The 25,303-nt window shown below is 33.3% G+C and overlaps 2 protein-coding genes and 1 non-coding gene across 3 annotated transcripts; all 3 read right to left on the bottom strand.

The window, feature by feature from the left end:
• Window positions 1-362: 362 nt before the first annotated feature.
• LOC106365895 lies at window positions 363-5,937 on the bottom strand. The gene is made up of 6 exons (XM_048748683.1): window positions 5,732-5,937; window positions 2,413-4,036; window positions 1,602-2,335; window positions 1,233-1,520; window positions 1,055-1,160; window positions 363-977 (listed from the first exon to the last, which is right to left on the bottom strand). The coding sequence occupies exons 1-6, from the start codon at window positions 5,935-5,937 to the stop codon at window positions 363-365; spliced, it is 3,573 nt and encodes a 1,190-aa protein (XP_048604640.1).
• Window positions 5,938-10,050: 4,113 nt separating this feature from the next.
• LOC106374136 (cytokinin dehydrogenase 3) lies at window positions 10,051-13,268 on the bottom strand. Its single transcript, XM_013814227.3, has 5 exons — window positions 12,557-13,268; window positions 11,341-11,468; window positions 10,979-11,239; window positions 10,616-10,884; window positions 10,051-10,491 (listed from the first exon to the last, which is right to left on the bottom strand). Exons 1-5 carry the CDS (start codon window positions 13,251-13,253, stop codon window positions 10,203-10,205), a joined length of 1,644 nt encoding a protein of 547 aa, XP_013669681.3. The 5' UTR covers window positions 13,254-13,268; the 3' UTR covers window positions 10,051-10,202.
• An 11,720-nt stretch (window positions 13,269-24,988) lies between these two features.
• On the bottom strand, window positions 24,989-25,095 carry LOC125582744. Its single transcript, XR_007320198.1, has one exon. It is a non-coding gene; the product is annotated as a small nucleolar RNA R71 (small nucleolar RNA).
• Window positions 25,096-25,303: the final 208 nt, after the last annotated feature.

Here is a 25,303-nt window from a genome sequence, read left to right as displayed (position 1 = left end):
ATCGTCTTTATCTTCTTCTTCTTCTTCTTCTTCTTCTTCTTCTTCTTCTTCTTCTTCTTCTTCTTCTTCTTCTTCTTCTTCTTCTTCTTCTTCTTCTTCTTCTTCTTCTTCTTCTTCTTCTTCTTTTGGTTCTGCATCTTGTTCGACTTCTTCAGAACCGGTAAGCTCGACATCTTCCATTTCTTCAGCTGGTGACTGTAATTCTGCATTAACCTTTGGACCATTCTTCTTAGGTTTCTTCGCGGTTAAAGACACTTGTGGACTAACATCAAGGCCAGCTTGGCTCTTACTGCGACGCGCCTTCTCAGTAACAGCTTTGGAAGTCATTGTACCAGCTTACCTGAAACAACAACAAACTATCATTACTCATATATAAAAACACCCTCACAATCATTCCTAACACAAAAACTCTCATCATCAGATGCTTGATCTCCAGTATCTTCTTCATGCTCAACTGTTACGGGTGCAGAACTAACTTCCTCTTCAGTCTCTAACTCATGGTATCCTCTAGGTGGTGCTCTCATAACAACATACCAAGGTGAGCTGTCATCTTCTCTAGAGTAGAAGACTTGTTTAGCTTGAGAAGGCAGAATGTAAGGATCATTAACAAATGATGACTGGTTCATATGGAGATTGACCAGTGTGAAACCGTCTTCCTCTTTCACTCCTCTCCCTTTATGAGCCCAACTACACTTAAACAGAGGCACCTCAAACATGTGGTAGTCAAGCAATATGATCTCCTGAATGACTCCAAAGTATGCTACCATGTCTGTCTGTTGGTTCGCATCATTGGCACTAGCTCTGCACATGGAGAATGCTTCATTTGTAACCCCACTGTTCTGAGTCTTCCGCTTAACATCTTTCGTCTGGTAACAATGTCCATTAATTATAAATCCCTTGTACGTGTGTGCAACATTTCTAGGTCCAAAAGCAAGCCATCTGAGCCTTTGTGAATGCTCCTTTGAGTTATTAGGGATCTAATAGTAAATAATCACATATCAATATTGTTGATTATGTAAACGTAAGTTATGAGACTTAAATAAGTAAATCATACCTTCTCTTTTATCCAGTTTGAAAACCTATATGTATGGCATTTCCATAAGACAGTTCCATTTCTTGCGCATTTTGCGTCAGTAGCTTGTAGTTCTTCTAAGTGCATCCTGTAAACATCCATTACTTTAGTAAATTATTGAACAATCAATCTTAAAAAATTAAAGTGAATCGTAACTTACTGAACATAAGGATCCAAGACTGCAGTATTCATGAGGATGTACCGATGAGCTATATCTCTCTCCTTATCAGTAAGTGTGACTTCTGTAGCTTTTTGCAGTGGACGGCCATCTAGTACATTTTGAGTCGCCTCTACATCATCATTTCTTGTAATTGCTTCTTCTACTGGAACTGATTTTTGCAAGAACTCCACACAAAATGCGAGGCATTCACCAGCAAGATATCCATCGGCCATACAAGCTTCAGGTCTTGCAAAATTCTTCACATATGCCTTAAGTGTCTTCATATACCTACAAAACAATATAAAAAAATTATTGACATAAATACTATTTTTTACTTGGAAGCCGTAGTGAAAACAACAAGAATATTACCTCTCGAATGGGTACATCCACCTGAAGTGAACTGGGCCACCCAAGCGTGCTTCTCTTGCCAGATGCAGTGGAAGGTGAAACATGATATCAAATAATGCAGGTGGAAAGAATCTCTCTAGCTGGCACATTGTCTCCACAATCTCTGTTTCTAGTGCAAGTAGCATCTCTGGATCAAGAATGCATTGGCAGAGTCTGTTGAAGAAATTGCAGTGAAAGAATCTCTCTAGCTGGCACATTGTCTCCACAATCTCTGTTTCTAGTGCAAGTAGCATCTCTGGATCAAGAATGCGTTGGCAGAGTTTGTTGAAGAAATTGCATATGCGAGTCACTGCTATCCGAGGTCCTTTAGGAAGTAAACCTCTCAACGCTACTGGTAAGAGATTCTGCATAAGAACATGATGATCATGTGACTTCATGCCGCCAATAGAAGGAGGATCCAGTGAGACACAGTTAGCTATATTGGCACAGTATCCATCAGAGCCTCTGAAGTTGGATAACCTTCGGCAGAACTTTCTTTTCTCTTCCTTTGAAAGCCAATACGCAGCTGGAGGCAAGTAAGTTTTCTTCCCCCTAGCTTGTGTATGTAAGTTGCTTCTAATACCCATCTCTTCTAAATCTTTTCTTGCTTTCAGTCCATCCTTAGATTTCGCACTATGCATCAGTATAGACAACAGCGCATCAGACACGTTCTTCTCGACGTGCATGACGTCGATGTTATGCCTCACAGGCATATCCTGCAATTTTTCAGAATATAACATTAGTATCTGCAGAAATCTAATACAGTATTTGTAACTTGTAAAATAAAACATACCTTCCAATAAGGTAAGTCAAAGAAAATATATTTTTTCTTCCACCGCCGCAGATCATCATCTTCCTCACAGTCGTCAGCTGAAAGAACATCATCTTCACCTCCTTCTATCCTTTTCCGCTTACTCTTCTTAGGTAAAGGTTTCCCAAAATCGTTTTTAAAGTCCTTAAGACTGTCAAATATATCGCAGCCACTTTGAATCCTCTTTGCAGTACCAACCTCCACTGTATTGTCAAACCATTCTTTCCTTCTTCTATAAGGATGACTAGGCCTGAGCCGCTTCCTGTTCTCCATGTAAACATGTTTGCGACTAAACTTTAGCCACCTATGAGGTGTACCATTCCCGCAGACATTACACGCTTGCTTCCCTTTCACTTTACACCCAGCTAATGTGCCTAAACCAGGATAATCGGTGATACTCCACATCATCACAGCTCTAAGTGTAAAACTCTCCTTCTTAAACGAATCATAAACTTCCATACCTTCTGTCAACAAATCATGCAAGTCCTCTATCAATGGTTGTAGATATACATCAATGTTGTTGCTAGGTGCGGTTGGACCAGGTATCAACATTGTCAACATGATGTTCTCGGACCTCATACACTTTGTCGGAGCCATATTGTAGTTGACTAATAGAACTGGCCATGTGCTATGCTTCGTGTTCTGGATAGAGAACGGATTCATGCCATCTGTTGAAATACCTAGTCTTAGGTTTCTTGCTTCAGCAGCGAACTCTGGCCATTTGTTGTTTATCTGAGCCCAAGTCAATGAATCTACTGGATGACGCATAGTTCCATCTTCAGAAGCATTAGTGGAGTGCCAACACAAGTCCTCTGCCAACCGCTTTGATCTAAACATTCTCCTGAACCTGTCTTTAATCGGAAAATACCTAAGCACCTTAACAGGAATCCATTCCTCCTCCTCACCAGTCTGCTTATCCTTCTCCCATCTTGATTCACTACATCTTGGACAGCTGACTGCATCCTCAAACTCTTTTCTATACAAAATGCAGTCATTCTTGCAGACATGGATGATATCATACCCAAAACCAAACTGTTTCAGAAACTTCTTCATCTCATCTGTAGACTTAGGTAGAACGTTTTCACCGGGAAGCAGATCATGAACTAGGGACAGAAGCTGATCGAAATAGTTCTCAGACATCCCACTCTTCACCTTTATCCTGTAAAGTCCCATGATTGCAGCAACCTTCGTAAATTTCAGACAGTTTGGGTACAACGGAGTTTCTGCATCCTTTAACTTCTTTCTAAACTCAACTTCTTCTGGTGTATCAGTGCCCTCAAACACTCCAGCATTCTCCTCTGCGTATCCTTCGCTGCCTTGACTTCGCATGAAGGTTGCTCTGAACAAGTCGTAAGCCTCATTTTCAGACCAGATCACATTAGCTGACTTATCAGGTCTTGTCTCCCCGTGTTTAGACCAAAACTTAGAGCTCTTGTACTTCTCATCCATTCCTCTAATCACCAGGTGCTCAAAAACTTTCTCACTAGATTGGTGGCAGACATTGCGACAATCAACACAAGGGCAAAACATTTCATCTGGATCACCTAAACGTTTTGATGAAGAAGACACGAACTCACTAGCTCCTTTCTCATACTCAAGGCTATTCCTGTATGGTTAAAACAAGTGAGAACTAAACACTGAGACTTAAATTTTTTTAAAAGAACAAGTGAAGTTAATACCTTGGTAACCAGACCCAAGATTTATCCATGATACAGCTCCGACGAAATGAACAAACAAGAGTCTCACTTTATCAAGCCAGAACAACAAAACAATAAGGGATTTAACAGCAAAACAGAATGGGATTTATCACCTTAAAAAAATCTCTTCGGATTTAAATTAGAGTCTCCTACAAAAGAAGACAATGTTGTTAAGTAAGATACAAGATTTTACAGAAATGAACAAGTAAAAGAGAAACCCAGAAATTGAAAAGAACAAATACCTTAAGCCAAAGCTGTCGGAAAATAAAGGTTCCTGCAAACAAGTATGCAAAACCGATTCAATTAATCATGCAATAACCCTAAATCAGTTATAGAGAAGAGATAAATCGATTTTCAATCGATTAGGATAGAAAAGAGATGAAACCCGAGTTCACCTTCGATGGAATCGGAAAGGATTTCAATCAAAGGGGATTTCAATAAGAGTTAATCCACGTTGAGTAATCGTTGGAGCTGAGGAATTGAGAATGAAAATTCGAGTGAAAGAGATTGAGGTCGAGTCTATCGAGCAAATGGAGTTAAAGTGTTCGATGGAGAGTGAAAAACAAAGAGAGAGAGGGAAGAACGAAACCCTACTAATTTGGGATTAATTTTGGATTCTAATTGGGTTTTAGGAGCCAAATTATTTCTAAGTGTCGCGGTCATTACCGCGTAATCAAGCATAACACTTTTATTTTTAATCTGCTATATTAATTAAGCGTCTTCTTTCAAACCATACGCTTAATTATGATTTTTCAACTCGAAACTGTAACATAACGTTTGGAAATATACAACCGCTATCTTTAAAACACGAGTATAACTACCATAGCACAATCGAAAAAAACGCTATTCCGGTCTGCTATTAAAACCCATTTTTCTTGTAGTGCAACCTGATTCTTCCTCCTGTTTTTTCATATTAACAAAGATCTTATTAAAATCTCTTAATTCTAACTAAGTTTCTCCTTGTCGATTAGTACTCAGTCTCTCCAACATTTCCCATATATGTTGCCTAAACGATGGATTTGGGTGAACATACATAAAAGAAAAGTAGAAAAAATTCATTACACAGAACTTTACAATCCATCATATTATAACAATGACTAACAAAAATAAAATGTACATGATGCTTCCAATGTACATAATATTGAAAACCTAACTATGCACCTACATAGCAATAGTCATCTTGGTGCTACGTTTCAAATAGGCAAATAATGTCTGGGAGATACTTTTGATTATCTCCGTAGATGTTGGACTGTCGAGTCAATGTCTAGACCTAGACAATACTCTCATGTTGGAAGAGGTATTTCTGGGTCCACCTTGCCTCTCTCAGTGTTGTTGGTTTCCTCATTTATTGAGCTCGCTCCATTTGTATCACCTTTCATATCAGCCTTTTGCTCTGTTTTGTTTCGCTTACCTATTTTCGCTCTGCTTCATTTTCTTCTTTTCATCTATGTAAATTTACTTGTATTACTATCTGCTGCTGTTAACCATCCCTTACGTTTTAATCCATTTCCAACGTCGCCTTTGTCAGCAAAAGAGTTTACGGATTAAACATCTCCTTCATGTTAAGATCATTGGTGGACATATTTGGTATTGTTGTTCATGACCGAAGTTCATCACCGTCATTAGCCTCCTGCAGTCTCTGCACCATTTCATTGTGATCCTCTTTTGGATACTTAGGCACAACAACATCCTCTTCTCTCTGATTATCTTCATGTAACTTCTCATTGTGAACACTTTGGCTCGATAAATTGTCTAAAATGGCATTATCAGATGTCTTCATCATCATCTCCTCCATATTAGGGACCACCATTTTGAATAAGACACGCACATAAATCATGAGTCGACATCTCATATACTTCACAAAGGCCTCTCAGCCTTTCAAACATCAAACGGAGGAGAGTGTTAACCCCCAGAGTGAACTGAAATTGTCTTTAAAACCTCAGTGGTTCATCAACATTCTTGTTAATTTGGACTACGCCCGCCTCTGCATTACTTCCATGAACGAACCTAGTGCTATCCCTAAAAATAGTTACCATAGCATTTTATCGATTTTTATTTTATTTTATTATTTGTTCGTTTTCAAATTTATTTTTGTAAATTAAACTAAGTGAAAATTTTGTAATATATAATGTAGATAGTAATTAGACCAAAGGTATAAAATAATGCAAGGGAATCTCATCATGATTGCATTTTTAGTTATGATGCAATGAGATTTTACATTATAAAATATTTAGGTAGCAATCTCTAAACGTTTCGGCTTTTCACATGATATAGATTGGCTCTAACCGGTGACCATAAAGAAATATAAGGAATATAAAGAAAATGAATGAAGAGAAATAAAACAAGAGGAAAATTTATTCCTCTTCTAATTTGATAAGGAATAATTGTAGTCTATTATTCCTTAAATTTTAAGGAATATTAAAGAATCATAAGGAACAAATATTCCTTATAAATGGTATAAATTGTAAGGAATGATAAGGAATTCACTATTCATACTCATTATCTTGCTCACCATTTAGACCCAATCTTATAGATTATCTATTGTACTAGGTAATAACTCACGTTTTGCGCGGAATGTGATTATTACTTTCATTATTATTTAATAAAAAAGACATTAATCTGTTAAATCTGGATATCAGTTCGGTTTTAGGTTGTTTTTTTTGTTTTTAATCTCCTAAAATATAACTATCATTTTAAATCAATATTTATTTGGTTTGTTCGGTTAAAATGTTTGATGTTTTTGGTTTTTTTTCCCTGTGATAATCAAAAATTACTATTATTTGTTTGTTTTCATGTTATGAATCTTAGATAGTCGTGATGTCGAACCAATGCTTTCATATTATAGTTTCTAAACGGATAATAGTTAAAAAAATTATTAAGACAAATCATTTTACTACAATTTGGTCGATAGTGAAAGAAGCATTAAGAAAAAGAATATTTTAACTTCAAAAAAATTAGATATTTCCGTAGTGGTAAATACTTAGTTATAAGGTGCTCACGTCAATGTGCACATATATGTGTATGTAAAAGTATATATAGATGGTTGATAAATATATAAAGATACTGTTAATTAATATTAAATGACATTTTTTCAAAATAATACATGAAAAATAAAATTCCTAAAAATTAAATTATTCAAAAACAAAAATATTGTAAAATTTATATAAACTATAATATATAACTTATATATAATGCTTTAAATATATATATATATATATATGCATATAACAGATCAAATTGGATATCCGTTCCTAATAGGGATGGCAATCAAGGACCTGGACCGCGGGCCTGACCCGTAAAGGCTTGCTGCGGGGCGGGATTGGGCCTCCATTTGGTAAGCCCGCAAAATTGCGGGGCTCGCGGGACGGGTTCAAAGCGGGACGGGTCGAAAGCGGGACGGGTCGAAAGCGGGATGAGCTTAACCTGCGGGATTTTGAAGACCCGCAACCCTAAGTCCCCATTCTGCTTTCGCCTAAAACATTGAGAGAGAGAGAGAGAGAGAAAGAGAGAGAGAGAGAGAGAGAGAGAGAGAGAGAGAGAGAGAGAGAGAAGGCGATTCGACATTATGTAGCTCCGGTGATGGTGGTTTCATGGTCGATGATGCTTCCGGTCTCCCAAGCACCTTCGATCTGCACCGGTGGAGCTTCTTCGAGTTATTATAAGAAGTTTGAAAACTCACTTTCCACCGAATAAGAAGATCTAGTTCCCGCCATGGGTTCTTCATAGTTTGGCCTATGTGTATTTGTTCACAATATCATACATTTTGGAGTTTTAGGTTTCAATATATCTCTATTATTCTTATTTGTAAAAGATGAAGTTGATGGTGAAGAAGAGAAATTTCCATCTTTTTGTCGCTTGTTGGTGATAAAGATGAAGAACAAGAAGTGTGATTGGTGTTTTTTATTTATTTATTTTTGGGATTAGCATCTTTGATTTGGTATTGGTTTTATTTAATTTTGGTTTCTGAAAACTAAATCATTTGTTATGAACTTATGAGTTATAATATTTGGATTCAGCAACTAATATTGTTTATTTTTAAAATATTTGGAGTCTAACAAAAGTAAATAAACTAGTGTTTTGATCCAACAAAATCTTCAACTAACTAGTGTATTGCTTTATTCAGTTCAATCCTCGACTAAGCTCATTTACTGATGCGTCATGAAACTGATAAAGCGTCATGAAACTGATAAAGCGTCATGAAACTAATAAAGCGTCCTGGATCATGTCTTGAAGCGTTCAGGAACCATATGTCCGTTTGTAATTCTATGTCCCGCGGGCCGATCCGCAAAGGCCTACATGTTTTGCGGTACGGGTTTGGTCAGCCATTTTGAGGACTGCAGCCCGCGCGGGCCTGACCCGCCGTGACCCGCTCGAAGACGAGCCCGCTGCGGTACGGGATGGGACGGGACGAATCAACCTGACATCCGGAACTTCCTATAAATATTGATATTTGTGATTTGCTTTTTTTTTTTACGGATATTGCATTTTAGTATTTGATTTGCTTCGTAGAGTAATGGATATCCGGATTTTTTGGTTCGAATCAAAATGAATAACGATTCGAATCAAAATTTATGAATAATTTGTCTAGCTATGTTTGTAAACAGTAAAAATAATATAAAGAAGAATTATGCATGTGAGTTTTATATTAAAGAAAAAACAATAAAGTACATAGTGTGAACATATTTATGTAGAGTTTGGCTGAAAAGCTCTATACATGTGACATGTGTCCATTTTAATGTGAACGCATTTATTATAATGTTTCTACACGTGACATGGGTCCAGTTTAGTGTGGACGCGTTTATTACAACGTTTCTCTTTTAATACAGAAGAGATTAATTATAAATAGAGAAAAAGACAAAAATAGCACTAAATCAAGTTTTTGTTCTCAAACTAGCACTCAAGGTCAAAAGTCACAAAAATAGCACTTAATGTTTTATCAAAAGTCACAAACTTAGGGTTTAGAGTTAAAGGGTGGGGTTTAGGATTTAGGGTTTAGGGTTTAGAGTTTAGGGTTTAGGGTTTAGAGTTTAGGGTTTAGGGTTTAGGGTTTAGGGTTTAGAGTTTAGGGTTTAGGATTTAGAGTTTAAGGTTTAGGGTTTAGGGTTTAGAGTTTAGGGTTTAGAGTTGAGAAATGAGATTTTGGGGATAAGATTTCAAATTTTGAAAAATAAAAAAATTAAAATTTTCAAAGGATAAACTTAGAAATGTGCTATTTTGGTCATTTTTGTTTTTGAGTGCTATTTTTGTGATATAAATTTAAAAAAGTGTTATTTTGGAGATTTGCTCTTATAAATATTCGGTACTTACTACTCACTATGAAAATTTAGGTTGGAGATTCCTTCGGATCACTAAGCTTAACAGCTGAACTTTCATCATATGCTTTCCACTTTGCACGACGCTTTTGTCATTTTCATGATTTTGCTTAATAAATTAATCGCAATCCTTTTCTATAAACAAACAAAACTTAAAATCAACTGAATTTAGACAGCTGATCAAAAACATATACTATTTAACTGTAGTGATTATTATACTTTTGATTATTAATTTACCATATGTTTTAAGTGATTTAAAATATTCGATTCATACGTGGATCTCGCTCGACCAAGATCTTCAAAGTACAAAAAAACAATATTAAAAAAACGAGAAAGGAGGCAAGAAGTTTGGATGTCTCCTGCTTTCCCGCAGACTGTAACAAAAAGGCTTGGGAACATTTCTCAGACAAAATGATTTATTATTCGCTTTATTAACTGTTTAATATATACATGTATGTTCAATTGTTACTTACAGAGATCGAAAGATAGGTTTCACATTTGTACTTTCAAATCTTATGATCATGTCCTTCACTTTCGTATCAATTTCCACTTTCTTACCATCATTATGGTTTTATTTTTAATTCCTTATCACCAAAAATCTCCCACCAAACTTTAGATTATTTCTTATGATTTATTCAAGTGGAACTTCCAATAGTCTAAAGTAAATATAGCAATCAGAATCAATGAAAAGCGTGGCCAAACACATAAAGTGAGAACGACAACGACTAACAATTAACATAATTATTGCCTAACACAAGTTTATTTATCGAAATATATTTTGTCCTGGAGACAATATCATTTTAGGATCGTATCTATATTTTCTCTCTACAAAAGTATTCCACATCGGACCAAAATGTCTAACCCATCCTTCTTGTGATGCATGATAAGGAAGATACTGTATGACATCCATTTTAGCATCCTCACAAAACTTTAATACCTCCATATTTTCTTTATCATAAGCCTCCCAATTGTCAAACTCGGCAGATCGTAAGAACCCTACCGCATAAAATACATCTTCTTCGGGTATAGCGGTAGACATTTGATCATTCCACCTGAAGCAAAACCTTAAAAGTCAGTTATTTAAACACAAAGCTGAAATTTTGGAGGCCATAAACATTTAGTAAGAACTTTAATAAAAAAAATTGAATGGATGATCGCTCTATAGTTTTAACTTACATAATGCGCTTCATGGGATAAACAAGAAGTGGACCGGTAGTGATGTTATTTCTAAGGATAATACCCTTAAAGACACCATAATCAAATCTTGAAATCTGAGATTTTGGTACAAAGAGATTAAGCCATGGATGTGGAACATCCCATTGGCCTTTGGATTTCAGGTTTAGCTCTCCCGTTCGAACCCGGTTCAAGAAATCTATATACGTCACATCTTTCTCGTACACAAACCCTCTTACATAGTTCAAACTCTCGCTTAACTTCTCAATTTCCTGCATAGTTTAAATAATTGAGAAAATTAAGAAACATATAATATAAGATAGAGTTGTTTAATTATGAGTAGAGATCGTGTATATGTGTACGGACCTCGTTGACTGAGTGTTGAGAAGTTTCGTCGTAATACTTGGCGACTTCGAGACAGTAGATGACACGGTATCGTTTGATCATTGAGACGATCCTCAAGTGATCGGACGGTGGATAGTAAGTAGATCTCCAGTTATCAGGTGGGCCATGGTCAAGCATAACGGAACCTTCCAAGAAATGTAAACCGTCCGTTTCTGATATCAATCGTTCTTGATCTCTTGTGAATTCAGAGAAATCAGTGTATAGAAACCTTAACCATTTAGCCTGAAAAGTTTCCAACAAAAGAGATATATTTAATCAAAAATTTCGGTAAATATTCTTACTTGTATAAAATATATATTGAATAATTTACATATTTAACATACCCTTTTTGGAGCTAATTCGAGTTTAATCCTGGCTCTTGTTATAATTCCGAATTGACCCAAACCTCCTAACGCCGCGTAGAAAAGATCTGAGTTCGTGTCGTTGGAACAAGTTGCAATCTCCCCTTTTCCTATAAAGTTCCGGGGAAAAATAACTGACCCAATTAGAAAGTTCAGTCTTAAACTATTTCAACATATTTGGACCGTAAGACTATACAAAGAATATCATAGTTTATAGAAAAGATGCAACGAGTTTCAAATAAAACTATCGTTGTTTTAAGCCTAAAATGTTAAAGTCGGTCCCATTAATATATCTTATCTCCTAACCAAACTTTGGAACTAGAAAGTCTTCGTAAACGAACTAAACTTGAGACCAACAGTGTTTGTATATGGAATTATATATGGATGCATATGTGGACATAGTGGTACAACTATTAGCTGTAATAAGAAAATTTACACCTGGTTATGACCAAACGTTATAAGCTTTTGAGTTTTGTCTCTATGCCACAAGAAACCTCGTGAAAAAACATACGCGTGGGACCATTTTTGGTTGAATATTTGTTTGTCACCGGTTTATATGAACAATTACATAACATTAACGTGCGCGGCGTGACCATTATGTAAATTTCGCGGAGATCAAACTTAGATTCGACGAAACATCCATAATATGTAAGAAATTATAAAATTCAAAATTTGAAAAACTATTTAGTTAGTAATTGAACTTGTTATATATAGCGTTAGTACAAAATCGTAATAAAAACATAAAATCAAAAAAAAATTGTTCTGTTTCAACTTTCAAGTAGACACTTTTTTTGTGCAACACTTTCAAGTAGAGACAATATATTATAATTACACGTATCTTTCACGAATTTTAATTTGAAATTTTTGTTGCAAAAACAGCAATAATGCTAAATCTTCTATCACTACGTACAACAAAGAAAAATCTTTTCTAACAACCACCTATTTTATACATAGCCCGTGTTTCTTTCTACTCTTAGACACAAAAATAATGTGATTAGCTAGATGTGTGAAAACAAGAAAAGCTAGTTCGAGAAATATGTACAAAAGACACAAACAATATAAACAAAACAAGAGCATAAACACAAGTGACCACGCAGATCTAAAAAACGTACGATTTTATTGTATTTTATTTTTGTCGTCAAACGTACGAAGTAAATATTGCATAGATTTGGAATATATGTAAAAGCATGGTACGTACCAGTAATAACATCCAGCTCTAGAACATTACTGATCTGTGGACCGTACCGAGACGTTTGTCCGCTTATTCCGCCGTTGGATAACGTTCCACCGATCGTTAAATACAAATAGTCCGTCCAAGAAACAGGCGTTAACCCCAACTCCAACGTTTTATTCAACACCTCAATCCATAGCCATGCAGTGTCCACATCCGCATATAAACCGGTCCTAGACACCTTTATGCCTCGGTCCTCGTTTACCATTGACCGCATGTTGACCACGACTCCGTCTTTAGCAGCGGCTTGGCCACGGAAGCTGTGTCCGTGGCCACGAGCGGCTATAGGGAAAGAGGATTGAGAGTCGAAAGAAAGTTTTATGAGATCGATGATGTCTTGGACGGAGGAAGGGTTTAAGACGGCTGAGGGTAGAATTTTGGTGACGTGGCCGAAATCGATGGCAGCTGCTTCGACGGAGGAGGATGCGGAGGTCAGTTTTCCGGCGAAGTTGTCGTTGGAAAGGATATTCCATGGTTGTGGTGATGTGTTGTTGGTTGTGATCGGAGTTAAAAGAGTTGTGATAAATATTATTATTACTAGAAGATGACTTTGTGATGGAAAATTATTACTTGCCATATTTTTCTGGGAAATATGTTTGAACGCTTTAGCTTTGGTTATATCAATGAAGAGTAGTAGTAGATCTGTATTTATAGAGCCACCCATGGAGACGCATGTATATTGTACGGGTTTCTGTAAGTTGTTTTGTTTAGATAATTATTACTGGGCGAGTTAATAATATTTTGGTATATTTTAACTAATATTATTTTATTTAAAGTACTCGTTTATTGAATGGATATTTATATAATTAACTAATTAATTCAGTTGACCCGATTAAAATTGTTAGATGATATTAATCATATATTTATGTATGTCATATAATGTTAGCTTATGATATACATCTTTATAGCTTATGATATGAAGTTCTGTGATTAATATACATTCAATAGCCAATAAAGGATTGGTCTGATGGATAAAAATTTTTGATTATCTAACAGGATTTAAAGGATTATGAGTTTGATTTTCGTGGGGAATTTTTTTAAAAGAATTAATTTTAAATAGTTTGGATCTTATTCTATTAGATGTCCGGGTGGCCGAAAACCTTTAATTTTTTTATTTAAAAGTATACCTTCAATATGCTTTCAAAACTATACATTCAATATTTTTTATTCTAAAAAGAAAATCTGCAATAAAATTGCAGTCACGTGAGAATATTGGAAAACCACTTGCTTCAATAGGCAAAGAGTTATTCTTAGGTTCACCCTCCAGGGTAAACCTCTAGATTCACCAGCCAATAGGATTTCATTATTTCAAATTCGATATCTTTTAAAAAAGAAAACAAAATATTATCAAGTTATATTATGTTTTTAAAATAAAAAAGTAAAAAAAAAATAGCAGCTACAGAAAAAAGAATTAAAAAAATATTTTTAACGTCGTCAGCAAAATAATAAACCCTAAATCTTAATCCCTAAACCCTAAATCCTAATCCCTAAACCCTAAATCCTAAATCCTAAACCCTTTGGTAAACCTAAACCCTTGGGTAAACCCTAAACCCTTGGATAAACTCTAAACCCTTGGGTAAACCCTAAACCCTTGGATAAATCATAAACTCTAAATAAAAACACTAAACCCTAAAACTCTAAATCTTAAACCCTTGAGTGTTTTCGTGTTTAGTGATTTTGATTTAGAGTTTAAGATTTATCTTAGAGTTTAAGATTTATCCTAGAATTTAGGGTTTACCCAAGGGTTAAGGGTTTAGGGTTTAGGATTTAAGGTTTAGGGATTAGGATTTAGGGTTTAATGTTTTGCTGACGACGTTAAAAATATTTTTTTTGTAGTTATTACTATTTTTTATTTATTTCTTTTTACCTTTTAATTTTAAAAAAATAATATAATTTGACAATATTTTGTTTCTTTTTTTAAAAGATATCGAATATGAAATAACACAATCCTATTGGTTGGTGAACTTCTAGGTTCACCCTATGGGGTGAACCCAAGAATAAGTCATAGGAGTTATTCTTGGGTTCACCCCCTAGGGTAAACCTTTAGATTCACCAGCCAATAGGATTTCATTATTTCAAATTCGATATCTTTTAAAAAAGGAAACAAAATATTATCAAGTTATATTATGTTTTTAAAATAAAAAAGTAAAAAAAAAAATAGCAGCTACAGAAAAAAGAATTAAAAAAATATTTTTAACGTCGTCAGCAAAATAATAAACCCTAAATCTTAATCCCTAAACCCTAAATCCTAATCCCTAAACCCTAAATCCTAAACCCTAAACCCTTTGGTAAACCTAAACCCTTGGGTAAACCCTAAACCCTTGGATAAACTCTAAACCCTTGGGTAAACCCTAAACCCTTGGATAAATCATAAACTCTAAATAAAAACACTAAACCCTAAAACTCTAAATCCTAAACCCTTGAGTGTTTTCGTGTTTAGTGATTTTGATTTAGAGTTTAAGATTTATCTTAGAGTTTAAAATTTATCCTAGAATTTAGGGTTTACCCAAGGGTTAAGGGTTTAGGGTTTAGGATTTAAGGTTTAGGGATTAGGATTTAGGGTTTAATGTTTTGCTGACGACGTTAAAAATATTTTTTTTGTAGTTATTACTATTTTTTATTTATTTCTTTTTACCTTTTAATTTTAAAAAAATAATATAATTTGACAATATTTTGTTTCCTTTTTTAAAAGATATCGAATATGAAATAACACAATCCTATTGATTGGTGAACCTCTAGGTTCACTCCATAGGGTGAACCCAAGAATAAGTAATAGGCAAATAGTCTTCGCTTCTTTATATACGCACGATGTAACTCGCTAGTCAAATGGTTTTGAAAAATATTCCACAGTCCGTTTTTTACATTAGTGCATTGATAATTTCTATAGTAACTTCGTACACCAAAAGAAATATTATTCACATACTTTTATAAAAAATATTTTCTTTTGATAATTGGTTCATCTGCAATTTTGATGCCATTAATTACAATTTAGGTTTAGGGTTCACGAAAGAAAAAAGAGAGAGATCAAATGCATGTCTATCAAAAGTTAATAGCTAAAAAAAAAAGTTAATAGCTATTCTCAACAACTGATATTGTAGATGAAACTTAATTATAAAATTAACATAGTATTGTAATGTGTCTTCATCACCATTCACCACCACCATGCATGATCATCATCATAACTGTGATTAGTTGTAAATATCAAAAAGAGCTATAGGGCATGTACCATAAATATATAATGGGGATTGGATATTGGTTTTAGATCCCCATGTACAATTATTTCCCCACGGACAACGAATCTTGACCCTCTGATCAGCACAATTATGTTAGAAACTTGTCTAGGTTTTATATTTTGCTGGTGAGAGTTAAAATTGTCAACACATATACATAGATATAAAACTTAAAATTATATTTCGAAAATATATATAACAAGACGATGATTAAATTCTGATACTAAAGACACCCACGGTTTTGTGGATGCAGCATGGACTTATCGGGTTTTGGTGGAATTAAATGGCTTTTTAAAGATGCCCTAAAGAGACACACGAATGTGCTCTAACACTCTACCTCTCATCAGGTTGTAGCGGGAGCCATAACCATGAAAGCGGCATTTGGATAAAGCGATAAGTTGCCAGTGATTCAATCGCATGTTTCCACATTTTATTTCCATATTATTATATTTTATTTTATTCTTAAACCGTCGAAATAATTTTATTTCCATATTGTTAAAATTGTTATCAATCGAATGTTTTATACTCCTACTTTGGATGAATTGATGTTCCTTTTGGAGAATAATTCTCATTAGTATCCCTACTAAATGATCTTTCTACCCTACTAAATGATCTTTCTACACTTAGGTCATCATCAAAAGAATCTATAAGATCTTGTTCCTCTGAGGTCTAATTAATTTATGAACTTTTCTTCCTCGCGGCTATCGAAAAGTGTGATTATTTATAATAATAAACTAAAATTATCTTGAATTTCATAAAAACAATTGTAGGCTAGCTTTAGATTCGTGATTAATCATTGTGCCGTAAATAGACAATAAAAAGCAAGACATGGAATATCCTCAAGATTACATTCTGTTTGCTTCTTTTGCCACATGTTAACTTGTTGTCGCTACAGTTATTTTATTATTACTTTTCTGGATGTTTATTAATTTGTTATCTAATAATGAGTTGAAAACTTGAAATATCTTTTTTTTTTTTTTTTGCTAACCGAGTATCCTGGCCCCACCGAGGTGGTCCAGACTAGAGACCGAAGTGAGCAAGGACGCTGCCAGGGCGTCACCATGTGGCTCACCGTGTAACGGTCTTCGGTCTCGGGTGCTGCAGCCCACATGTAAATTCCGCAGTGGCCAAGGCTCGAACCAAGGGACGGGCACTCCAGCTGGAGCTCCTATACCACTAGACCAAAGCAACTTGGTTAACTTGAAATATCTTGAGCACTTAGATAGCAAGATAAGACGAGTCTAACTAGGTGTGATACAATATAGTTGAGTTCAGTGGGAATTGAACTACTAGATCGTTAAGTTCAATGCGATATACAATTTTATCACATTTTTTTTTTTTTTTTTGACATATCACATTTTATTTCTATATGTCACTTTTATTGACACCCTCAATAACAAAGTTCATTATAGGTTCTCGTCACTATATTTGTGTGTTCCGGTTCATTTCCTATATGCCATTTTGCATTATACCTTAAGCAGTCTTATAATTAACAAGATAACGTTTTTGTCTTTACTTTACTTTTGTTTTATTTCATTTTCTGTTAACTGACAACTTCTAGGCCAAAGTTCTGACTTGGGTTTCTTTTATTTTTTCATTCAAATAATTTTTCTAATATTTATAAAATGATACTTAATAAACATGTGTATGCTTCACTAAACAAATGAGAATAATATGTCTTATTTTTGGTAATCATTATCCAAATAGCTATATTATTGTGATTTTTAGTTTTTGGTACACGACTCTATATCCAGCCACATTGGATATTTATAAACCTAAATTATTAATTAGAATAACTATGATTTGCTCGGTTCAAATTTAAAGTAAGACACTTATTTTTTTCTTTACCATACATAATATGTTTCCCGATCAAATTGTTAATTGCAACGGATAAAGATTATATTTTGTATTAATAAGAAAAACACTAAGATGTGCTACAAAAAGAAAAAAAAACATTAAGACATTGTAACCGGATAGCAAAACTGTGGTAGACGCACGTGTAGTTGTCATATTCTTTCCTTCTTTACAACTTCGTGTCTCAAAATAATCGATGATTTAATAAAATATTATATGAGCGACGATCAAAACTACAAGTGATTAACGGTGCTTGTTTAAGAATTAATTAGGGCCACCTTAACTGGAACCTGCAAATTTAGAAGATCATCATCACTCAAAGCGATCTTCATTCAATATTTGTATCTCACGATGCATAAAAAGAAGAAGAATATCATTTAAAAGTTCATGAGCTGTATAGGTTGTCATAATGGAATTGTATTGGAGCAAAAATTCAAAAAGAAAGGAACATAGGGAATTAGGGTAATGATTTCAATTCGTGGGCACATTTTGTTGTGTTCGTATCTCTATTTACATTTAATTAAGTACGTACTATTTGAGTTGTCTTAAAACCTTTATTTGGCCATGCATCATCATGCTCCATATATGTTCCCTTCGTTTATATTATCCATTCATCATTACAAGATTCAAGACGCATGTGCGCAGCCCCTCAATAAGTGACATGTAATTTTGGCGAAAAAATGGCTCAGCATCATTGCGATCTAAGTAAATTAGAGCACGTCAAAAAGGAAAGACAGAGTAAACTAGAGCTTGTAAACCTTTATTATCCGGGCGTGTGCAACCAATATTTTTTACCCATTTGGTTATAAAAACGTTTGGGTTTAATATCTAATTAAAAAAACTTAATTTTTGGAAGAAAAATTAAACAGAACTTGGTGCTATCATAAAAACACATGTATATTCATGTGAATCTAGATAGACACTATATAGACAATGCATGTTCTCATGTGAGTAATATTTGTAAATATATAGATTGATGTGTTAGTAATATTTTTTTGGGAAAAATTGTGTTTGTAATATTATAACAACATTCATATACGTATATTTTTCTTTTGCTAAACGTATACATATACTTTTGTCGGCTTGTATTCTTAAAATTCAATTTAGATAATTAGAGTTCAAGGGAATTGGAATTAAGCTATGATATGGCTTACGTGATGGAAATATCTTATTGTCAATTGATATAAAAAACATCATGAAGATTTGCAAATCCCTAATTAAGGTGGTTTAATTATGCCACATGGCCAAACAGTGACTGTTAGGTAAACAAAAGTGCGGATCAATTCATTTGTATACATCAGATTCTATTAATAAGTCATCCCGACAACCACATTTTCAACATTAATTACAAAAACGAATTATCACGTCCGGCCACAGTTTGACGATTATAGTATTTCTAACGTAAAACTCCAATTTTTTTTTCTATTTTTAAAATAGAATAGAAAGTCAAAATATTCCAATTATACTCCATTTTTTTACTTTATAATAGAGTAATGAATAAAAAAAATAGATTATTTCATTTATAAAGTAAATCTATCTTTTACTCTACTATAAAATGAGAATTGAAGTAGGATTGAAACATTCTTTAAAATATCTTCATCTCCACTTTACAATTTACTCCAAAAAAAAAAAAATAGAAAATAAAGTATGAACAGAAAAGAAATTACTCCATAAATAGAATAATTTTTTATTTTTTTGTCATACTCTATTTTCCACTACATTATTATAGTGAGAATGAAGATGTCCTTTGACCATCTCCAATAGAGATATAATCTCTTCTATATTTTATTTTAAATTCAAACAATTCTATTATAGAATAACCATATTATAAAATAGACTTTGTTCTAATAGTATTTTGTAGTAACTCTATTACAAAATAAAGTATAGAGTGATGTAACCATTTTACTCTAAGAATAGAATAGAATAGGGATATAACTATTTACTCTAAAACATCCATTTTTATTCTATTCTATAACTCTATTATAGATTAACACCATTTGAGTAAATCCGAAAATATAAACTTTAATAGAATTACTGTATTTTAGAATGAAAAAAAAATAGTGCTCTATTGGAGATGGGTTTACTCCGTATACTCCACTTATTCTATTTTTAAATGAAAAATACAATAGAGTTAAAGATACCTTAATAATACTAACAAAAGAATGTATAACACACGTACCTAAACGTTATACGTATATCAAAGATCAAAGGCATACGCACACATACATTTATTTTATTGATTTGGTCAAAGACAGTTTTATGCTAAGATAGGTCTTTCAAAAAACTAAACAGAGAGTTCAAAATTCAGCGGGACATTCACAGTTTTCAACTGTGTTTCAAGAGTTTATGCGAATTTTATCAAAATTATAAATCCGAATTAAAATGATGATAAATGATATCTATTAATAATAGGAATCCTAATTAATATCAAAGGTTATATTTTCTCATACTAAAAGTAGCATTAATTAATTGTTTGCAGAGTTGTGTCTTTTGAATTAGTTTACAAAGTAATTAAATATTTTAAAATGTATCTTTCTAAACATTTAAGAATTGTGTTTATTCACTTGGTTATGTTGCTTCATCTTAAAAGTTGCATTAATTAATTTTTTATAGAGTTGTGTCTTTTTAATTACTTTAAAAAGTAGTTAAAAGATCCAAAAAAGTATATTTCAAAAAATTTAAGAGTTGTGTTTATTCATTTTGTTGTGTTGTTACATACTAAAAGTTGCACTATGAAGTTGTCAAATTATATTTTTCTTTTCAAAATCATCTCTAGAATATATAATGAAAATGTAAGTCTTTCCACCATAAACATTGTATTTTTTAAAGAGATTGTTAAGATGTATAAAAAGGTGAGTTTTCATAAAAATGTGTCGTTTTACGTTAAGAATTACATTGAATTTTAATAAAATGTAAAAAAATATATAATAATTTCTTTTTATCAGTATTTTAAATACTCCAAAATTTATCTAAAAATTTAAGAGTTGTTTCTATTTATTTGGTCGTGTTGTTCATCCTAAAGTTGCATTAATTAATTGTTTGAAGAGTTGTATCTTTTGAATTATCTTAAAAAGTAGTTAAAATATTTCAAAAAATGTCTTTATAAAAAGTTAAGAGTTGTGTCTATTCATTTGTTTGTGTTTATCCAAGAAGTTGCATTATGAAGTTGTCAAATTATATATGTTTCTTTTTAACATCATCTCTAAAATAGTAAAATGTATTATGAAAGGTGTGTCTTTTCATCCTAAACATTGTATTTGTTTTTAAGAGATTGTTAAAATGTATAAAGAGGTGACTTTTCATTTTTTTTCTTCTAAATGTGTCTTTTCATATTAAAATTAACATTGAATTTTAAGAGATTGTAAAAAAAAGTGTCTTTTATCATAGTTAGGAAACCAAAAAAAGTGAAAGGGTGTGTTTTTTCATTCTAAACATTATTTTTCTTTTAAGAGACTGTTAAAATGTATAAAGAGGTGTCTTTTCATATGAAGTGTTTTTCCATGTTAAAATTACATTTAGTTTTAAGAGATTGTAGAAAATGTATAAAAAGTGTATTTTAACATAATGTATCGTATACACTTTAAAAAAGTTATCTTTTTCTCTAAAGATGTGATTTTTCATTTTAAAAGCTGCATAAATTTTTGAAAAATTCTTAAAATGTCTAAGGATATAAATTTTTATATTAAAATTGACATAAGTTTCTAATGAGTTATCTTTTAGTTTATTTTCATAACTATTTTATATACATTTAAAGAATATTAAAATTGTCTAAAATATTGAGATAATTTAGTGTTGGATATATTAATTATTTTTATGATAATATATATATTTATAAACTATATAGCTGTAACTTTTCAACATAACAATATGCCTTTTCATCTTAAAAAAATAGCATTGCTTTAAAAAATGGTGTCAAGATATATACAAGTATGTATCTTTTCATCTTAACAATGTGTCTTTTCATTTTAAGAATTACATTGGTTTAAATGAAGTTATTAAAATGTATAACGTTATGTATTTTCATCCCAAATTTGAATTTATTAAAAATAGTTGTAAAAATGTCTAAATGTGTATATTTTCTCCAAATAGATGTCAAAAGTTGTAAATTTTCATCCTAACAAAGTGTATTTTCATTTTAAAATGACACTGCTTTAAACAATGTTGTCAAATATATAAATATGTAACTTTTCATTTAAACAGAATGTCTTTTATTTTTAAGAATTACACTGGTTTAATAGAAGTTGTATGTATAAGGATATGTTTTTTTATCCTAAAAATTTGTATTTGTTAAGAAACATGGTCAAAATGTCTAAAATGTATATTTTTTTGCAAATAAATGTTAAAGGTTGTAAATTTTCATCCTAACAATGTGTTTTTTTCATCTTAAAAATTGCGTTCTTTAAAAAATATTGTTAAAATATATAAGTATGTATCTTTTTATCTTAACAATGATAATTTTAATTTTAAGAATTGCATTGGTTTAAAAGAAATTGGTAAAATGTATAAAGATGTGTCTTTTCATCATAAAATTACATTTTTAAAAAATAAGTTGTTAAAATATATAAAGATATTGTTGCAACTGTTGGTGAATATAACTTTTTTGTGAAGAACCAATGCAATCTTTGGTGATGAATCCTTACAATTTTTAGTGATTGTAGTATTTAGTGATAAATCATTACAATTTTTGGGGTTAAACATTGACTAACTATTGCAATGTTTAGTTATCAATCATTACAATCTTTAGTCATCTATATGAGGAGTTATGAGAATTGACAAATCACAACAAGATTACAATAATCACCAACACACAAAAAAATATAGAAATTCCTGTTGAACGATTTTTAAAGATATTTGAAAAAACACATATAACATGGAGATCTCTGTTTGTTATTTTGTATCTTATTCTAAACTTGGAAAAAATGATTGAGAAACCGATATAATTCTAGAGTACTTATATCTCAATACCACACTGATTTTCAAAATACTATTTAGTGATCCAACAAAAGAAAACATGATTTCATAAAGATAAATCCTTAATTTATCAATTTAGTGGATTTTATTTAGTTATTGTTATAGTTTAATATAATAAGTGTTGGTAGTTTATAAGAACTCTCCCGCAAACCCCAAGGAAATATTATATTCCCTCCGTTTTTTAATATAAGTCGTTTTAGAATTGTGCACATAGATTAAGAAATCATTAATTTTTTTATATTTTCTAAACAAAAACATCATTAATTATTTACCTAACTATAAATCAACCAATAATAAAATAGAAAGTATATTATCATTGGTCATATAACATTAAGTGTTAATAAATTTTACATAGAAAATCGAAAACTTCATATAATTTGGAACATAAAAAATCCTCTAAAACGACTTATATTAAAAAAAACGGAGGGAGTAAATAAGAAGGGTCTGATATATGGTGTTTTTAATACCATTATATGTGTGCTTTGAGCTAATTCTCAGTCCTAATTCGTGTTTAATTGATATCATTCCAGGTTTGGAGCAGGTGAAAGAGCAAAGAAGAGAGATTCAGGAAGTCAGATGTCGTTTTGAAGGATACGATGCGGAACAGCCATCTAGAACAACCCGAAGGTTGTTCCCGAAGAGAACAAGCGTCTGACTGTTCCCGATCATTAAGGAAACTTCATATTCCGGAAGTTTGCCCTAGATTCCACCCTCTCTTATCTCTTTACCACGAGCACCTCCATATAAAAAGGCCTATGCTATCATTTCTTTTTCTTACACTAGTTTTTGCAAGAAACCTAGAACTATTTTCTTTGGATTAAGCAACTTGTAAGGGAGAAGGCTTCATCCTCACGAGAAGATCATCATGAACCCTTGTCTTTCTACTTTATTTTATATGCAGTATTATTCAGAAACCATGTCTGTGTCATCCTGCTTTATGATTGAGTAGTAGGCTAAGCTTGCTTAGGGTTGTAGGGTGTTAGCCGCATGAACTGAACACAAATAAGTGATCTTAACTGTTCTTCATTCATATTGTTCTTACTGCTTACATTGAATTAATCACTTAATGTTCGATTTCTGATTTAATCACCTAGCTAACCGCTTAGGAGATAAATTGACATATATTGAATGAGCTTTGTATCCCTAATCAGCGAGAGTAGATATTAGGGCATTAAGTAAACTAATCAGATCTTGTCTCTAAGGCTTGTTATCGCGTCTTGTTCCAAGTGAGAACTTAGGATTCAAGACCGATCTGCAAAGGGAGCAAGACCACGATAGTGGATTGTTCTAGCCGAGTGATCTGAGTTCTAGACTGCACATCATTGCACTTGAATAGTTGTTCAGTTTTGCATTGACCCCCGATTAATAACCCTAAGCCGGCTTCATTTAAATCGAATTTGAACCATCTAGGTATTCTAGGTATTCTAGTTACTTGCGTCACAATTAATTCTCAAAACCCCACTTGTTTCTCAGCTTATTATTGAACTCATATGAGTAAAGAGTAAACTGGTCTTCTGGATTGAATCTCAAATATTACAATTACCACTGTTAACTTGACAGTAGCAAGAATTCATTTTTAGTGTATCAAGTTTTGGCCCCATTGCGACGGGGACTAAGCTTTTACCTTTATTTTTCGGTTTAATATTTAGTCTGAGATATCTAACTTGCTCTACTTCTTTGTTGGAACAGATGATCCAAGTGCATGACCAGTAGACATACTCGGAGCAACGCACAAGGACCACTACATCAACTGACCAACGACGAACTCGCAAGATTAGAAAGACAGAACCGCCAACAGCCAAGAACAACCGACACCAACATGGGTGATCATGGCAATATGGATGACCTCACTGCTGCATTGGCACTCATTCAACAACAAATGCAGAATCAGCAACAGCAGATGCAGCAAACCATCCAAAATCAGCAACAAGCTTCTCAGGAACAAGCAGCCGAGAACGCCACACGAGAGGAGCGTGGTGCTCTTATTGGGGAGCGAAACCTTCCGCGGAACTTCGCTACAAACCGCTCTCCCATCAACCCTCCACCCTGTACTCGACAAGATTATGAGATCAAACCTGCAGTGATAGGTCTGGTACAGAAGAGCACATTCAGCGGCCTCACTTCAGACATACCAATGGACCACATAGAGGCCTTTGAGAGGATTTGCAATTTTTCTCGCTCTAATGGAGTGCCACCGGATTATGTCAAATGCACGCTGTTCCCATTCTCTCTCGAAGGAAAAGCTTCTCGTTGGCTGCAATCTCTCCCAACCGGTTCTTTAACCTCATGGGACCAGGTTTGATCAGCATTCCTGAGCCACTTCTACACCAAGTCCAAAACTGCGGCTCTGAGGCATATAATCTCCAACTTCAAGCAGAAATCTGATGAACCTTTCCATGAAGCTTGGGAAAGGTACAACGGGTACCAGAGAGAGTGCCCACACCATGGGTTTGATGACGATTATATATTGGAGGTGTTCTACGATGGAGTAAGCTATGAGTTCGAGATTGATGAGTTGCTAAAGAAGCCGATGTTGGATGGGCAGACCTTTGAGGTTGATGAAGGGATTGATCAACTCCAACCTCGAGAAGGAATGATCGAGGAGATTCTTACCGAAGACCCACTGGAGCTTGCACTAGTGCGAGCCGAGGCCGAGCAG

This window comes from Brassica napus, chromosome C2, assembly GCF_020379485.1.
Source record: "Brassica napus cultivar Da-Ae chromosome C2, Da-Ae, whole genome shotgun sequence".
NCBI lineage: Eukaryota > Viridiplantae > Streptophyta > Magnoliopsida > Brassicales > Brassicaceae > Brassica > Brassica napus.
Note: the sequence above shows the minus strand (reverse complement) of the source record. Positions and strands in the feature narration are given on the sequence as shown.

Coding starts and splice junctions, on each gene's coding strand:
- LOC106365895 (XM_048748683.1), bottom strand. CDS start 5,937: ATGGTGGTCCCTAATATGGAGGAGATGATGATGAAGACATCTGATAAT. Junction 4,037..5,731: donor AATGACGGTGATGAACTTCG/GTCATGAACAAC, acceptor TTAACCATACAG/GAATAGCCTTGAGTATGAGA. Junction 978..1,054: donor CAAACTGGATAAAAGAGAAG/GTATGATTTACT, acceptor ATTTACTATTAG/ATCCCTAATAACTCAAAGGA.
- LOC106374136 (XM_013814227.3), bottom strand. CDS start 13,253: ATGGGTGGCTCTATAAATACAGATCTACTACTACTCTTCATTGATATA. Junction 11,240..11,340: donor TCGAATTAGCTCCAAAAAGG/GTATGTTAAATA, acceptor GAAACTTTTCAG/GCTAAATGGTTAAGGTTTCT. Junction 10,885..10,978: donor CTCAACACTCAGTCAACGAG/GTCCGTACACAT, acceptor TAAACTATGCAG/GAAATTGAGAAGTTAAGCGA.